This window comes from Pecten maximus, chromosome 1, assembly GCF_902652985.1.
Source record: "Pecten maximus chromosome 1, xPecMax1.1, whole genome shotgun sequence".
Classification (NCBI taxonomy): domain Eukaryota; kingdom Metazoa; phylum Mollusca; class Bivalvia; order Pectinida; family Pectinidae; genus Pecten; species Pecten maximus.
The window spans coordinates 49274884-49294635 of record NC_047015.1 but is presented as its reverse complement, the minus strand read 5'-3'; the positions used below and the strand labels follow the sequence as shown (position 1 = coordinate 49294635).

The window sequence follows — 19752 nt, the reverse complement described above, 5'->3', positions numbered from 1 at the left end:
GGGGCAGATGGGGCAGATCTTCAGAGAAATTTACAACTTAAATAATTCTAAATATTCACATGCATTAGCAACAATTTACCCTAGCTATGTGATATTCAGTTTTGGCAAACGATATCCTCCGAATTCTGAACAATGGCGCTAATTAATAACAGGGTCTTCTTTGTGCAAAATTGGAGATTTTACTTGTATTTTTGCTGAAAAATCATATCTTTACATAAAATATATATATTCTATCGACCTACTTCAAAACACTAATATCCTACCATATCTTTCATAACCCAGAACTATCTATGGACAGTTATAATTAAAGCCTCTTTAAAGCTGTTCTATGGTGATTATATATTTCATAATCTAAAGAAAATTAAAGCTTTCGGCAAAGACCAATTCCTATTGTTGCGGCACATATGTATTAACAGTGAATTTTCTCCTATGACTGCCATTCAGTTAAACACACGAACAAAACTACAAAAATTACTAATACACATTTAGATAACTACTTATCATAATTCTACTTTATCACAAAACCGCAACAATAAATTGTTTTCATGGAAACTGTAAGTATTATAAACATACTATTATATATAATCTGTTACAAATGACAGTTACAAAGACAGAATAATTGAGTGCTTCTATACCGTTATCACTTTATTAATCGTCAGTATTTTAACTATCAATCCACTAGTACAACTGACTGTTAACATCAATATTTAAAACGACCCATCCCTGCCATTTTTTTTTTTTTTTCATTTCCTACTAGTCTAATCAGATCAGATCTTGTTGGCATGTTCTATGCTCCATGACAACACCTATAGTCACTATTAATGAACACAACAAATTCCTTTCCAACACAATATATTACGCCCATTAATTATTCAGTCCACAAGTTCTGCATGGGAAACTAATCACCAGGCAGGGTTATCAGAAGCATGCCTACACGTAGAGTTTGATATAGGCCTGATCCTGGACTGTTATAGGTTTTTAGATGTAATACTGTTTAACCCTGACAAAACTGTGCCCATAAACTGTAGTGGTACAGTGATGGAGTCGTAAAGTCTGTGAGAAATCCATTCCCATGATACTGCAATTTTTTATATTTGTTTTTTTTTTTTTCGAAATGATATCAACTACATCTAGAAATACTGAGAGATAAATAAACAATATCATATTTAAACATTTTACTTTTTTATCCTGATATTTTTTAACTTTCTTCTGTAACCTTGACCTTTAAAATTGTAACACAAAAGGTCAAACGGTCAATATCACTAACCATACTGTTAATCCGTTATTTACTTAAATCAACTTTGGGAAATATGTTTTAATGTCTCATCAAAAAGCCATTGTTGACAGAATTGCTTTTATACAAACTAGAAATCTTAATGGCATTTGACTTTAAGTATGGTGGTTTATTAGAAGAAGATTTTAATGATTTTAATACATTTGACCCATGTGTCCATGAATAAAAGATTTTATCCAAGTATGATACAGTGATGTTAAATTATGTCATCACCCAACTTGACCCTAAGGTACGGCCATACACTTGAGGCTTGTAAAATGTGTGAAAACAGTCTTGTTGAAATATTTTACATATTCAATGGACAGCAAACTGAAAATTGTACATCTATATCATCAACCTGTACTGGTATCTAAGATGGCCTTGTTCTGTATACTTGTACATTTAGAATCTGGCTACCAGATCTGAACTCACTAATCTGTAGGCATTTGCAGAATCCGAACTTGTTAAAAAAAATTTTTTTTGGTCTGTGTTTTCTGTTAGATAACCATCGATATCAACCTAAATCTAAACCTATCCTTTAAATCTATGACCAAATCTCCTGAATCCAGTATTGACATTTATATTCTCTTGCTCAAATCTTCCGTCTCTAAAAATCTATTTTTCAGAAGCAGAATACCAGTAATCGCTGTATTAATTAGATTGAACCGTGTGTCCCTAGGAAAGCCTTTTACAATAGACCAGTGTAAATACTCGGTTAATTAGTATCTAAGGTCCGTCAAATCAATACACACTATAACACAATAGAATACAAGATCAAGGTAAAATGATGTCAAACAAGTCTGTATGTTTGGTGACCTTCAAATGCTGCCATGGCGACGACACTGTCATCTGTATCATCTTGTACATTCACTTTGATATATACAGAAGTATACAGTCCTTAATCATCTGAATATGTTTAATCATAAACCAAAATCCCTTAAAGAAGTTTTTTCTTATGTCCACTTCATTGTAGAAAACATATATATCCTATTATCCTTGTATATCTGTCAGTGGCATGTAACTTTTGACAAAATTATTCAATTTAACAAATTTCACCTGCCATAAAATAATGATTTTGTTAAATGCTATCTTTTATCCAGCAAGAAGCAAATAATGTCTGGTAATAAGGCCATTCATTATAGGCTTTAGGCTGAACATTGTTGCTACAGAACTGAATTCAATATTCAGTACAGTCAGATGACATCAAGGTCAAGGCTGACACAACAACAACCACATGGATTTGTTAAAAAGAAAAAAATATCATAACTTACCACTGGGGACCAGCCAGATCCACTCTGATGGACCTAAAATGTCAAAACCAAAATAATGCTTAAAATGGCTTATTCCATTTGAGGGAAAACTACATATATTCATAAGTCATCTCTGATATCCTCATAGGTTTTGTAAGTAAAAATAAGTAAAATATATTATATTGCCAAGCCCCTGTAAAGTGAACCATAGCTTGTGAAATATGAACCACAGGATCTTCTCAAGCCCCTGTGTTGTGAACCACTTACCTGTTCCCCCTCCACACCTAAGATCCTGGGAATTGATGGTCCACATATGTCCACATCTAGTACTCCGACCTGTAAAATACAAAGTCAGAATAAATGTTATTGGTGTGCCAGTGAATGTGACCTGTGTATGTTATTTTCTGGGTCTGAAAATGCTGAAAGAAGTCTTCTACGCATACATTTTTTACAGCAAAAATCTTTGGTGAAAGCAACGTCGTAGTGGTTTCAAAAATCAGTCACTGACCTATGAAAGAGGCATTACAATCTTTCTTTTTTCTGTTTATTGGTATATTTGTCTGTCTATTTGTCTGTCTATTTGTCTGTCAGTCTGTCTGTCTATATGATGTCTTAGTTAGACATATCATTACATTTTAAAGCTCCATTAATCTTTATGACGAAAGTCAAACAAACTATATATCAGATATATCTTACTTCAACAAGTGTTAACCATATTTATGGAATCTGGTGCTAACAAACTCTAAAAGATTGTATGAATATTGAACTTTTAGTATGATAAATATGGACCAACATACCATTTTATTATATTCAGACCCCTTCCTATGTGTTTTGGAACCATGAATGGTAATGATAATTGTCCTGGATTACACATATTTTTAAAATATGAACATTATTTGGGTGAATAGAAATTCTTATGAAATCAGTATGCATATTTTTTCACCCAATATTTTATGAAAATAAGAACAAGACAAAATCAGGGAACCTTCCAAACCTGCCAAAGCAACACATGTCCCCTACCAGTCCCCACTAAAACATGTAACAGTGACCTTGACCTTGACCCAAAAACCCAGAAACTGGAAACTGATCTGAAGCTACTCATACTGAAGTTACATACCAACTTTCACCAACATAACGCTTTAAGCATGGCTGACAAAAGTGGGGAAAACTGCTTGAGTGGACAGACGCTGGCAGACGGACGGGGAGGCAACCTATATTACCCTTTGTTTTACTAATAGGGGACTAATGATGTGTGATATGGGATGTGTACTGTATGTTAAGGGTATATTTTCCATTCAAAACTAATATTAAATCCTCTCTAGAATTTTCTTTCTATGGCTAACTTTGTCAGGATAGAATTAAATGTTAATTGTCATAACGTGACCTGCAATGAATATATGAAAGACCTAACTTTGACCTTCAAATCACGAATATCACAACAGGCACCCCGTCTACCTTAGAACTGACCCGAAAAGCAAACACTATTTACATATATAAATATAAACCTCAGTTCAAATCAAATAATCCAGTTCAATACTTCATAATTAGCACTACTCCAACACAGACATGTTTACTTTCAATGAAACTATATATACAACTCTTAAGTGTAAAATCATTTCTGTTCAATATTCAAATAGAGTTGCCTCATGAGTTTACATGTAAAATGAGTCAAAAGGTGTTTAAACTCTCTCAAATGAAATTCAATATTTTTCCTTTCAGAGAAAAATTATCATAAATGATACTAAAATATATAAAAAAAACAAAAAGCATCTAAAAAGTGTTCACTTAGATTTTAATATTTTAATAAACTGAGGTATAAAAGTTAGCTTTTATAAGAATATAGGAGAACTTTGACCTTAATCTGACTCAAGTAGATCTAACACTGGTATTTAAATTATCAACTCTCACATTTATGAATATACAATTCCATTTGATAAAGAGTTCTAACAATCATATAAAGATTTTCATTGAAATAAAAACCTGCTTAGCATTTTGCGTCTGTCTAAAGGAAAGGGACTCAGACAGATGTGTACACAAAATTCTGTCCACACTGACGGGTACAGGCACACACCCAGGTCTCCTCTAACTTAATGTACGCTAAAAAGTGTTCACTTAATTACTAATGTATGCTTTAGTGTTAACTTACTAACTTGGTTTGGTTTGGTTTGGTTTTATTTGTTTAATGTCCTAACAACAGCTAAGGTCATTTAAGGACGGCCTCACGTGTATGTGATAATATGCATGCGTGTGGTGAGTGCGTATGTGTGTTTTGGGAGGCTGCAATTTGTTTGTGTTAAGTCTCCTTGTGATAGGCCGGAACTTTTGCCGATTTATAGTGCAACCTCACTGCAGCATACTGCCGAAGACACCCAGCAGGACACCCCACCTGGTCACATTATATTGACAACAGGCATATACCAGTCATCCCACTGCCTAAATGCTGAGTGTTAAGCAGGAGTATCGACAACCAATTTTCAAGACTAGATTTGGTATGTCTCGGCCAGGAGATAGAACCTAAAGCCTTCCTCACAGTGGCAAACGCTCAGATAAAGGCCAAAAGTGAGGCACTGTCAAGGGAAACAATAGTAAGAAGAAAGATAAGAAAGAAGAGATCTAGATACAATTATGCAATGGGGGCAGCAGGTACAATTCTTACACCTCTACCTACATGGCCTCTAAAGTGTACAACTAGACCCTCTGAAAACCACACATTCACCAAGATGTAGCTAAAACTATACATAAACTGTTTAATCATTTTACAATAACTACTGAAGAAATTATATCAACTGATATTAACAATGCTTGTTGGCCCAGATGGAAGCTCATGAGGAATCTTTTTGTGGGAGGAAAGCAGAATACCAGGAGATATTTAACTCACGTGGTCTGGCGGGTGAAATCCAGTACAGTAAAACCATTTAACGTTTGATCAGAGGATCGAACCCTGGTCTTCTAGATGTAAGTCAACTGTGCTATCAATGTGTCATCTGACCACCCACATGATGTGATTGTTGTGTGTGAAAGTTATATGCTGGAGATCCTGGGAGACAACACCACTGATGATTCTTATTGGTTCTATTTAATTTTTAACTTTTCTCACCATTCTTCTTAAATATCTCTTACATTGATGGCATTCATTATTCCATTGATTGAACTATGTAGTAATATGTTCTAAAATCCATTCTGCTGTTCTCAAAATTGTCCTCTTAAAAAGAGTGTATCATGCAATACATTCACTAAAACAGTAAAAGTGTAACAAGAATATATGTAAAGATTCAAAATGGCCACTGGCAGCCATCTTGGATGTCCAATCAGGCTCATGGTGTGGCATACCATAAGACCCTATGCCCTCAAGTCTCTAGTTACAAGATCAAATGAGCAGTTCTTAAAAAATAAGGCTAATAATCTTCAATGTGAAAACATAGTGGCTAGCGACCATCTTGAAAATCTGAACAAGTAAAATATGTGACATAAAAAACAAAAACTCATAAACTGAGTATCCCTTCTAAGATACATCATAATGATCCAGTCAGTAGTTCCTGAGATATAAACAGTATAACAATCTCGAAATGTCAGAATCTAATATGGTGAATAGTGGCCATTTTGAAAATTCAAATGAGTCATACTGAAGAAGTTTAAAGAAGATTTCAACATAACTGCAGTCTTCCTGAGTAATTGCATTAAGCTCAGATCTTAGATCAAAATTCAAAATTGCAGTAGATGGCCATCTTGAACATCAAATGAAGTTTGACATGAGACAAGCACAACCAGGTCCTATATGGAGCATGGGTCTTTAAAAGTTTCAATTATTTAGGCTAAAAGAAGGACCATGGATTCAAAGAAATTTCAGGAAAACCCTACATCTGACAATGGTTGGCTAAATCGGATAGTAGGCTAAAAAATAACACCATATCATGTGCTTGTTCTTTACGCAATGTACAGAAATGTTTCCTTTAGCTAAGAAGCTAATCCCGAACTGACAGGTCGAACATTAATTTTACCTCAGTGAGGAGCCTACACAGTGATTCTCAATAACACAATGTAGTATTTAGTAAAGAATGGAAATCAGCCAGTCCCAGTCCACTTGTAGAACCTGTTGTAATCTCACCCTAATCTCTCCTCATTTCAAACTTACATTTTTCTAGCCTGAATGCTGCCCCCATAATCAATAGTTATTGTGTGATCTTGGTACCATGTCTAACTTACAAATCGACATATCAATTTGATTTCCGTCAAACCTTATCTTTAGAAATCATTGTTAGCGGAGAGAAAAAGCCCGGTATTTCATTACACAAGACCTTTACACAGACACAGATTTTGAATTCAATAAGGCAACTCGGGAAACTATCAAGAAATGCTCTCATCTCCAATTCAACTGTTCTGTTAACGGAAATTACTATCCTGTAAAAACATATTCCAGTATATCCTTAAAATATACAATAGAAACTTATCAATCCAGTAATTATTTATAGATTACTCAGTTAAGCTCACTGTCCAAGAAACTTTTGTTAATTTGCAGAAATACACTTAAGTTACTCTAGAAATACAAATCTCCTAATACCCGAGTTACTCTAGAAATACAAATCTCCTAATACCCGAGTTACTCTAGAATTACAAATCTCCTAATACCCGAGTTACTCTAGAAATACACATCTCCTAATACCAGAGTTACTCTAGAAATACAAATCTCCTAATACCCAGGTTACTCTAGAAATACAAATCTCCTTAAACTGGTTACTCTAGAAATACAAATCTCCTAATACCCGAGTTACTCTAGAATTACAAATCTCCTAATACCCAGGCTACTCTAGAAATACACATCTCCTAATACCCAGGTTACTCTATAAATACAAATCTCCTAATACCAGAGTTACTCTAGAAATACAAATCTTCTAATACCAGAGTTACTCTAGAAATACAAATCTCCTAATACCCAGGTTACTCTAGAAATATAAATCTCCTAATACCCAGGTTACTCTAGAAATACAAATCTCCTAATACCCAGGTTACTCTAGAAATACAAATCTCCTAATACCAGAGTTACTCTATAAATACAAATCTCCTAATACCCGAGTTACTCTAGAAATACAAATACCCAGGTTACTCTAGAAATACAAATTTCCTAATACCCAGGTTTCTCTAGAAATACAAATCTCCTAATACCCGAGTTACTCTAGAAGTACAAATCTCCTGATACCCAAGTTACTCTAGAAGTACAAATCTCCTGATACCCAAGTTACTCTAGAAATACAAATCTCCTAATACAAGATTTACTCTAGAAATACAAATCTCTCAATACAGGAGTTACTCTAGAAATACAATTTTCCTAATTTCCGAGTTACTACAGAAATGTTTTGTTTTAGAAACTACTGGTATGTAAAACTAAGATTCTCAACAATTCTTCTGACAATTGTGTTAATACTGGACAGTAAGGACCTCTATAATCCAGATACTTTGGTTAATACTGGACAGTAAGGACCTCCATAATCCAGACACTTTGGTTAATACTGGGCGGTAAGGACCTCAATAATCCAGATACTTTGGTTAATACTGGACAGTAAGGACCTCTATAATCCAGATACTTTGGTTAATACTGGACAGTAAGGACCTCCATAATCCAGACACTTTGGTTAATACTGGACGGTAAGGACCTCCATAATCCAGACACTTTGGTCAATACTGGACAGTAAGGACCTCCATAATCCGGATACTTTGGTTAATACTTGACAGTAAGGACCTCCATAATCCAGACACTTTGGTCAATACTGGACGGTTACCTCCATAATCTAGACACTTTGGTTAATACTGGACAGTAAGGACCTCCATAATCCAGACACTTTGGTTAATACTGGACAGTAAGGACCTCCATAATCCAGACACTTTGGTTAATACTGGACAGTAAGGACCTCCATAATCCAGATACTTTGGTTAATACTGGACAGTAAGGACCTCCATAATCCAGATACTTTGGTTAATACTGGACGGTTACCTCCATAATCCAGACACTTTGGTTAATACTGGACAGTAAGGACCTCCATAATCCAGACACTTTGGTCAATACTGGACAGTAAGGACCTCCATAATCCAGACACTTTGGTCAATACTGGACAGTAAGGACCTCCATAATCCAGACACTTTGGTTAATACTGGACAGTAAGGACCTCCATAATCCAGACACTTTGGTCAATACTGGACAGTAAGGACCTCCATAATCCAGATACTTTGGTTAATACTGGACAGTAAGGACCTCCATAATCCAGACACTTTGGTCAATACTGGACAGTAAGGACCTCCATAATCCAGATACTTTGGTTAATACTGGACAGTAAGGACCTCCATAATCCAGATACTTTGGTTAATACTGGACAGTAAGGACCTCCATAATCCAGATACTTTGGTTAATACTGGACAGTAAGGACCTCCATAATCCAGACACTTTGGTTAATACTGGACAGTAAGGACCTCCATAATCCAGACACTTTGGTTTATACTGGACAGTAAGCTTAAGGACCTCCATAATCCAGACACTTTGGATTTCACATTGATGCTCAATAGTCTTGTATAGAATGTTTTAATACCTATCAAAATGACTTTAAAAAAAGATATTTGTAACAAAATACGGTATAAAATGTTTTCTTGCTACAGTTTTCTTAAAAAGCCTTAATGTGTACATGTTGATATTTAAATTTGTGTCTCAACTTGCAGGGATAGATGTGAGTGACTTGTGTTTCATTCCTACAATCGTTTTGAAACCATTTCATTTTCAAGGTAAAGTAGAAAGCTGCATATTATCCAAACACCATGCATATATAACTGAGCTTTTCCATAATCAAACTCCTGACATGTACACCCACATTATAATCTTTGCTGCTGTTTTAAAATCAAATACTGGTATATCCGACCATCTACAGAACATTTATGTGTCTCATTGGGATATCTACAGTGTTGTATTGTACCAGGTATGTAGCGGTAAGGCTGAGCCTCTAGTGGTTACGATGAGGTAAATACTGCCTAGTGATTTCACACGTCTGTGTTTTAACCAAACATTGGCCGACTGACAATGATCTCTGATCTCGACACCGCTGGTATTACACCCTTATGTGGGTGTAAACATATGCATACTCAAATCACCAGTTATTTTAACAGTCCAAAGTTTGAAGTCTTTGTATATTTTATTATTCTAAGTCTGGTCTAGAACCAATTCTCTAAAATAAGAATGTCTTCAGATCCATTTTAGTAACACCTAGATAATAATCTTTATGTATGAAATAAATATACTTTGACTTAAGAGAGAGAAAACCAGGTCACTTTCTATTACTTTCATGAGTCAATGTTGTAGTATTAGTTTTTTATATTTATGTATTTAAAAAAAAAAAAAATTTAAACTACTTGAACATTTACAGTTTACACTTGACCGATAAGTTAATTGAAAACCATTGTTCACCCTAATATCAAATAACAATGTCTACAAAAGACAATGCTTCAACTACAACACATAAATCTTACAGTCAATACACAACCCTGACCTACACAGACTCATGAATATTCATAGCAAGCCTGATGAATATATCTTAATTCATTTCATTTCCACTGCTTCCTTTAACATGGTAATACAGTGTGGAAGGAATGAAAGTGCTTTTACTTCAGTGTTGAGTTGATATTGAAACTCCGTACAGATATATTACTCAATCCTTTTCAATAGATCCAATGACCTTTCATAATCAATACAACTTTGATGATCTGCTACGAGGATAAAAAGAAAATATTATGAGAAAATATTTACACTCAAGCATATCCGAACAAAGCAGAACTGAGTTATCAAAGCTTCTTATGTGTTTATCATAAATTAAATGCCCGGTGACACAAGACGTTGTAGGATCAATAGAACAACTGCTACACTTACGCAAGAGACAGCCCACCTACAGGGATCTAAATCCTCTCCCTATACATCCGCGACCTTATATGTCAGTATAGGATCAGTTCTTATTTCGGTTTGTGGTAGAATTTATGGCTAGCTACGGGTAGGTTGGCAGTGTTTTTACCTTTTCTGAACACTAGATTGCCGTACGATAAGCTCTTGAATCCAAAAGCAAGTTTTATATCAACTCTCCCATTCACTACCGTTTATTCCTTGTCAGGGAAATGGTTGAGGTTGTGATTAGTTATATGGGTTATTTTATATGTCTAGAGGCATTTACTCAATAAATTTTCAACAGAATTTCACAAGTCATTCACATTTGACTTACTCAAGATAAATTTTCTCAAGAAATCCTTGAGTAACATAATCCCTATCTCATTTTACTTATCCACGCTGAATTATTATTCAAATTCTAGGAAGAAAGAGAAGCATAGGGGCTTTTTTATGCAGGTTTAGTTGAGATTGCGACTTTTTGCATCATTTTTGGATAAAAATCGGTGAATGAGGAAGGAAACTTTTCAGGAATAAACTGCAAATTTTTGAAATTTGGCTTAGATTAAAATTAATTTCAATTGGGAATTAGACACCATTTTGACCCCCAAAAAGCTCTCAGGAAAAGCTATGAACATAGGTATATACTTACAAATAGAAACTAATTTTGGAACCATTCATGCAGTAAAAATAGGAAGACAAATGGAGGCAATTGCCATGTCCATTCATAACATGGACAAATATTAATACATTAATTAGCGAATTATTCAGAAAATAAGCCCCAACTCACAAATAAGCCCTTTTCAGTACTTGGACATAATTATATCGGAGAGTGAAGACTTGCAAATAAGCCCCTCCCCAATTTTAACCTTTTGTCACAAGTGAAAGGAGGTTTTTTTAAGGATCGATACAGTATCACAATTATTTTAACAAAATGACAATCAAATCTTACTGGACTACACTAATGTATTGCTTGTTTGGGAGTCTTCACAAGCAATAAAATACCTAGATAGCCGACACCCACAATATATATATATCATTAATTTTCCTCTAAAATCTGACTGATGATATATATCTGAAGATCATTTACAGCTGGTGATATTAACGAATCTCAAGTGGTCTGTCTACAAGTGTAATAGGATTCCATTTGATCTATAATATTTTCTACAGAAGATAACGAGACAAAATACTGTACCTCCCTATAAAGAAGGTTTTTCCATTGACAGTGAGATAAACATAATGTGCTGTCCTCAAAATTTTATCTACCTGACATAAAATAAACACTAATATTACCATAAACTCATCACCTTTTTGTCAAAGGTATTTAATATCTTGGTTAAGTTTGGTTTGGTTTATTTTGTTTAACATCCAATTAACAGAGAAGGGTCATTTAAGGACCTGTCAGGTTTTGGAGGTGGAGTAAAGCCATACTACCTGGAAACAAGAGATCCCAGAGGGATCTTGGCGCCCACCATTGAATGATCTTTATAGGTTCCATGTCAGATTGATCTTTTCTCTACTTTTCCCTTCCTCTAAGTCTTACTAATCTGTGTAAATTCAGAAACAGCCCTCTAGTACTTTCAAACAAGGGGAACCTATATATAAAATTTAAGATTTAGCAATAATGGCTGTCTGTTGTTTTCGGATTGGTCCCAAAATGCAACACCAGGGACCAAGGGGAACCTACATATGAAATTTGAGAAAGATCCCTTCAGTACCTTCTGTAAAATAGCGATAACAAACTTCAATTGTTAAAATACAAGATGGCTGCCTGTCGGCCATATTGTTTTCCTATTGGTCCCAAGATGCAATATGCAGAACTACAGACCAAGGGGAACTTATAAAAATGTTTGAGAAAGATCCCTTCAGTACTTTCTGTAAAATAGCGATAATAAGTTTCAATTGTCAAAATCTAAGATGGCTGCCTGTCGGCCATGTTGTTTTACGATTAGTCTCAAAATGCAATATGCATAACTAGGCACCGAGGGGAACCTAAATATGAAATTTGAGAAAGATCCCTTCATTACTTTCTGAGAAATAGCGATAACAAACTTCAATTGTCAAAATCTAAGATGGCTGCCTGTCGGCCATGTTGTTTTCTGATAGGTCTTAAAATGTAATATGCATAACTAGGCACCAAGGGGAACCTATATATGAAATTTGAGAAAGATCCCTTCAGCACTTTCTGAGAAATAGCGATAACAAACTTCAATTGTCAAAATCCAAGATGGCTGCCTGTCGGCCATGTTGTTTTCTGATAGGTCTCAAAATGCAATATGCATAACTAGGCACCAAGGGAAACCTACATATGAAATTTGAGAAAGATCCCTTCAGTACTTTCTCAGAAATAGCGATAACAAACTTCAATTGTCAAAATCCAAGATGGCTGCCTGTCGGCCATGTTGTTTTCTGATTGGTCTCAAAATGCAATATGCATAACTAGGCACCAAGGGAAACCTACATATGAAATTTGAGAAAGATCCCTTCAGTTCTTTCTCAGAAATAGCGATAACAAACTTCAATTGACAAAATCCAAGATGGCTACCTGTTGGCCATGTTGTTTTCCGATTGGTCTCAAAATGCAATATGCATAACTAGGCACCAAGGGGAATCTACATATGAAATTTGAGAAAGATCCCTTCAGTACTTTCTCAGAAATAGCGATAACAAACTTCAATTGTCAAAATCCAAGATGGCTGCCTGTCGGCCATGTTGTTTTCCGATTGGCCTCAAAAAGCAATATGCATAACTAGGCACCAAGGGAAACCGACATATGAAATTTGAGAAAGATCCCTTGAGTACTTTCTTAGAAATAGCGATAACAAACTTCAATTGTCAAAATCCAAGATGGCTGCCTATCGGCCATGTTGTTTTTTCCGATTGGTCTCAAAATGCAATATGCATAACTAGGCACCAAGGGGAATCTACATATGAAATTTGAGAAAGATCCCTTCAGTACTTCCTCAGAAATAGCGATAACAAACTTCAATTGTCAAAATCCAAGATGGCTGCCTGTCGGCCATGTTGTTTTCCGATAGGTCTCAAAATGCAATATGCATAACTAGGCACCAAGGGAAACCTACGTATGAAATTTGAGAAAGATCCCTTCAGTACTTTCTCAGAAATAGCGATAACAAACTTCAATTGTCAAAATCCAAGATGGCTGCCTGTCGGCCATGTTGTTTTCCGATTGGTCTCAAAATGCAATATGCATAACTAGGCACCAAGGGGAATCTACATATGAAATTTGAGAAAGATCCCTTCAGTACTTCCTCAGAAATAGCGATAACAAACTTCAATTGTCAAAATCCAAGATGGCTGCCTGTCAGCCATGTTGTTTTCCGATTGGTCTCAAAATGCAATATGCATAACTAAGCACCAAGGGAAACCTACATATGAAATTTGAGAAAGATCCCTTCAGTACTTTCTCAGAAATAGCGATAACAAACTTCAATTGTCAAAATCCAAGATGGCTGCCTGTCGGCCATGTTGTTTTCCGATTGATCTCAAAATGCAATATGCATAACTAGGCACCAAGGGGAATCTACATATGAAATTTGAGAAAGATCTCTTCAGTACTTCCTCAGAAATAGCGATAACAAACTTCAATTGTCAAAATCCAAGATGGCTGCCTGTCGGCCATGTTGTTTTCCGATAGGTCTCAAAATGCAACATGCATAACTAGGCACCAAGGGAAACCTACATATGAAATTTGAGAAAGATCCCTTCAGTACTTTCTCAGAAATAGCGATAACAAACTTCAATTGTCAAAATCCAAGATGGCTGCCTGTCGGCCATGTTGTTTTCCGATTGGTCTCAAAATGCAATATGCATGACTAGGCACCAAGGGGAATCTACAGATGAAATTTGAGAAAGATCCCTTGAGTACTTTCTCAGAAATAGCGATAACAAACTTCAATTGTCAAAATCCAAGATGGCTGCCTGTCGGCCATGTTGTTTTACGATTGGTCTCAAAATGCAATATGCATAACTAGGCACCAAGGGGAACCCACATATGAAATTTGAGAAAGATCCCTTCAGTACTTTCTGAGGATTAGCGATAACAAGAATTGTTTACGGACGGACGGAGGGACGGACGGACGGACGGACGGAGGGACGGACGGACGGACGGACGGACCACGGACCACGGACGCAGGGCGATTTGAATAGCCCACCATCATCAGATGGTGGGCTAAAAATCCACCGGCCTACAGTCAGTACCTGGCAACTGCCCCACATGGGTTTCAAACTCTCAACCCAGAGGTGGAGAGCTACTGATTAAGTGTGGGGACACTGTGACCCCCTAAATTAATATTTAACATCTTTCCAGACCTGGTTCTACATCCCATAAACATTATACATACTACATACCGACATAGAACCTTTACATAAATTTTAAAGATATCAATAATTTTCTCATATCGTATCTTTCCTCAAATAATTAAGGCCCCTTCTGTAGCAAAAAGATTTAGCATATAAGTTCGAGGAGAGCTTAATTGCAGGGAACCACTTTCAGCTAATTATCTGAGAACTGATGATTCTGCAAAAATGAAAGAGGGGCTTATTCTTATTCTGCAAAAATGAAGAAGGGGCTTGTTCTTCATTTAGGCTTATTTGTGGACACTCCTGGGGCTTATTTGTGGATAAGTAGGTAGCATTAATATAATTCTTCAGGACCATAGATGGTATTACATGTACCACTATATATCTTATCAAATCCTATCAAACACTTCCTGTCTGAATTTGCATCATAAGTTATCATGGTGAGAGTTATATTTGTCTTGTTTTATTATGCTTAGTTTTTTCCACGAAGATTTTATCATAATGTAAACAGAATATGAACTTGGAGATCAATGTCAACATCCCCAAGCTGTAATTTTATGTACTGTTGCACTGTTACTGAGTTATAATGTACGCTATAGACATCTTGTCCAGAATACTGTTGGATATAAATAATTGACAATAATAAAATATGTATTTTTTATTACACGTTCTTTTGTTTATTTGTTTGTTGGATTTATTATCCAGACAACAGCCGGGGTGATTTTGAAGCGGAGTCTCCTTGTATGTAGTTTAACAGACATTTTACTCCAAATTTTCTTTATACATATAACAGACCTCTATTATATTATTCAGTGAAGTAGCCACCAGCTACTACAAAATTACTCTAGCTGTTCATAGGCGATACACTCAGAACACAACAGTTCATACTATTTCTGGTTGGTTAGGAACCAAAAAAAATACAGTTCTGTTAATATGATCCTGATAAGAATCTTGAATATTATGTATCAGAATATCTAGCGTGACACATTAAGCACGACAGAATATACTTCATTACGAATTATACTGTGTATTTATAGGAGGACTTCTGTACATGCAATCTGCTGCAGTTCAATTAAATTACCAGTTGTGTTTATTATATAGCCCATGAATCGGACATAATAAATATTCAACCCAAAAAATAGCACTACTAAGTTTTAAAATACAGTATATTCACACACGTATTAAATGAGTAAGCTACTTTTTAGGTTGTATTGTATCGGTGAGCCCCTAAACGTAGCCCTGACATTATCCTGACCCTACGTGTGGGAGGGGAAGTATATTACTAGGTATGGGAAACTTTAACATACAGGTATTGTATTGTATCAATACCCAGAGATAACATTACCGATGTGTAGGACACATCAATCAACCCTTTCCATCACTATGGCAGTACGGCATAAAATCAATGGTAATATTCAGTTACAATTAATAAATGATAAGACGTGGTGATGATATCTAAAGCTTTACAGGACATCGTTATTTTATTTGCAATATGATTCATGAGAACAAGGCAAGAGAGAACTTGCTGAAATAGACCTAATGTGTTAACACATACAGAATAGTGTATATCTGGAATAAGTCCTTTGTATGTCAGTTTTTCATATTTCTGTGATGGAGGAGAGGGGGGGGGGGGGGGGGGGGGGGGGGGGGAGGGTATTTAAACTGATAATTTCAAAATAATTGAAAAGACATACATTAATTGAATTTAAAATTTCATGAAAATTTAATTGAACATTTTCAGTATGTTAAAACAAATGGCAAAAAATTCCCTACTGCTTGATTCTGAGTTTTTTTTCAACAAAATAAAAACCTATACAGCGTTTCCCTTCCCCTTGTAGACATATTGATTCTGTCCCCCTATCTCTAACCATTATGATATTTCACTTGAAAAAGAAATATAGATTTATGACATCCGGCTCGAATACATAGCCTTTTAAGTACTATGATGATTATTGATTTGCTGTAAGAGACCAATTTGTTACAAATGTACCACACAACTTGTCACTAACTGTATAAAACTTTGCCTAAGTGTACCACACATCCTGTGAAATGTAGTAGCTCACACCATAACCACAGCTTAACCTATAATCCTTCCCCAGTCCATTCCTGAAATCTTTTTGGCGGTTGACGGAGCCTTCACACCTGTGGTCTGTAAACACAGTCCTTAGCAACAGGTTCACCTGTACAACACTCTCTCAATCATTTAGGGTTTTTTTCTCATTAGAAAGCTTCATCTTACCTTCTATACAGGCAAGACTGAATCATGTATGAGTGTGTGTGTGTGTGGGGGGGGGGGGGGGCTAGTTTTAGAGTCAGAGATTGAATTGTGTATTAGATAGAGGCTGAATTGTGAGGGGTCAGATGTAGAAGGGGCTGGATACACTGGGGGTTAATTTTTGAGTCGAGATTGAATTGTGTGTTAGATAGGGGCTGAATTTAGATGGGTCAGATATAGAAGGGGCTGGATACACTGGGGGTTAATTTTTGAGTCGAGGTTGAATTGTGTGTTACAGAAGGGCTGAATTTAAAGGTGACTGGATTAAAAGGGGCCAGATGTAGAAGGGGATTGATGTACAGAGGAGTTTGAATTCAAGGTCAAAAGGTTGTTCAGACTAGATTGGATAGTTCAGAGTGAGGTCATTCATGTACATGTTACAAAATCTGGTCCTAAAGTATGAATTTGAAAGACAAGGCTTTCATGTTACTGACAACAACAGATTTGATCAGATTAGACAATGTTTATTTTTGTATTATTTTTCTTGAACATTCAGGAATATCATTCAAGGTCACAGAAATAAATACTGAACCAAGGTCACAGTAACATACACTGAACCAAGGTCACAGAAATAAATACTGAACCAAGGTCACAGTAACACACACTGAACCAAGGTCACAGAAATAAATAATGAACCAAGGTCACAGTAACATACACTGAACCAAGGTCACAGAAATAAACACTGAACCAAGGTCACAGAAACAAATACTAAACCAATGTCACAGAAACAAATACTAAACCAAGGTCACAAAAACAAACACTGCACCAAGGTCACAGAAACAAATACTAAACCAATGTCACAGAAACAAATACTGAACCAAGGTCACAGAAACAAGTACTGAACCAAGGTCACAGAAACAAATGCTGAACCGAACCATGGTCACAGTAACAAATACTGAACCAAGGTCAAAGTAACAAGCACTGAACCAAGGTCACAGAAACAAACACTGAACCAAGGTCACAGAAACAAATACTGAACCAAGGTCACAGAAACAAACACTGAACCAAGGTCAAAGAAACACACAATGAACCAAGGTCACAGAAACAAACAGTGAACCAAGGTCACAGAAACAAACACCGAACTAAGGTCACAGCAACAAACACTGAACCAAGGTCACAGAACAAAATATAACAGGGCACAACAGTGAATACTGAACCATGGGCATCAACAGATATTGAACCAAGGTCACAGAAACAAATACTGAATCAATGTTCAGGAACAATTGTTGAACCAATTTCAATATTCAAACAGCTTAGCATTGCCATTTAAGTTTTATTGACAATGTGAGATTGAAATCTAATTCTAACTATCAGAACGGAGACATAAATAGGCATTGTTATTGTGTATTTGAATATTATCGATGGAAATGTTCATACAACCAGTAAGTCTTCTATCAGAATTTTAATCCTTGTATGATTGAATTCTATTGAAAGTCCACTGGGAGAAAGCTAGAACCATACAAAAAATAACAGACGGCACAGAGAGACACAAAACAACAATGTGAAAGTGGGTTCAATTAGAAAGGTCTGCATTACATTTACTAATGGAAACAATCCAACGGAATTCACTTCTGATACCAATATAGGGTCCTGCTGGTACCCAGCACTACACAGGCCCATGTTGTGCTGCAATACCAGCAAGGATTAGTCTGTCATCAATTACCCACAAGATCGAGACTCGTCAGCAAGACAATACAGTGATTTAATTTGTTGACGACTGCAACTGTGACCATGTAAACTCTAGAGCTGGTGGATAACTGAACGTGTGTTACAATATACATGGCCTTTATATCAGCCCTGTGTCTGCATGTGTCGATACTACAATAGTACATTAGTTATGTTGATAATCTTCTTTGAAAAAATCCCTATATACACGTAAAATTTCATACAACTAAAGTATACACCTCTGAAATCTCCATATAATTCTTACCTGTAACAGGTAGTAGTATACACTGGTAATTATATCTCCGGAAATAAAACGCTTATTGAAGCAGTTTTTTTTCCATGCAATATTTGATACGATAATGTAGGTTATGTGTCGGATAATCACGGAATCCTGTAGGTATCATAATACTTAAATTGTATGTACAGTGTCTGTACAATGTGTCAGAGTTTTGTACAGTGATAAGGTGTTCGTTGTCATCAGATCGCCCATATGTACTTCTATATCAAAACCTGATCTCAATGCTACCGTAAATATTCTGATCAAAGTTCCACTTACGAACATACAGGTTTCAACATTACCGTAAAATACTGAAATAAAATTTCTACTATCAAATAGGAACCAGATCTCCCTTATTAACCAATTCAATATTCCAATTAGAATTCAACTTACAAACATTACAAACATGATCTCCCGTGACATTCTTACTTAAATTGCAATCAAAATTCTATCTATAGACCTGATGTCACCATATCCGTAAATATTCCAATCAAAATTCTCCTGGATTCGACTGAAGATTCAAAATCAGACCTTATAATTACCTATTACTGTAGATATCAAAATTTTATTTATGAACCAGAATTTGATCTCACGTCTTACCATAAACCATCCAATCTACAGTCTTCAATAATCACTGTTGCTCCAATAACTGTCAGTACGACAGATCAACGAGTCTTTAAACTTGAACCATCAAGTACAGAATGGATAAAAACAGATTTCTATTGTACCTGTATTGCACCTGGAACAAAACTGTCATTCATTAGCCAAGAATAGTCATACAGG

General features: G+C 35.8%; 1 protein-coding gene across 1 annotated transcript in view; it reads right to left on the bottom strand.

The window, feature by feature from the left end:
* The window catches only part of LOC117336778 (cytosolic Fe-S cluster assembly factor nubp1-B-like), a 45452-nt gene that overhangs the window by 16938 nt on the left and 8762 nt on the right, over nt 1-19752 (bottom strand). Inside the window, exons 4-5 of the mRNA XM_033897419.1 lie at nt 2791-2859; nt 2545-2577 (exon numbers count right to left, since the gene is read on the bottom strand). Coding sequence (XP_033753310.1) covers nt 2545-2577; nt 2791-2859 — 102 coding nt within the window. The remainder of the gene's footprint in view (nt 1-2544; nt 2578-2790; nt 2860-19752) is intronic.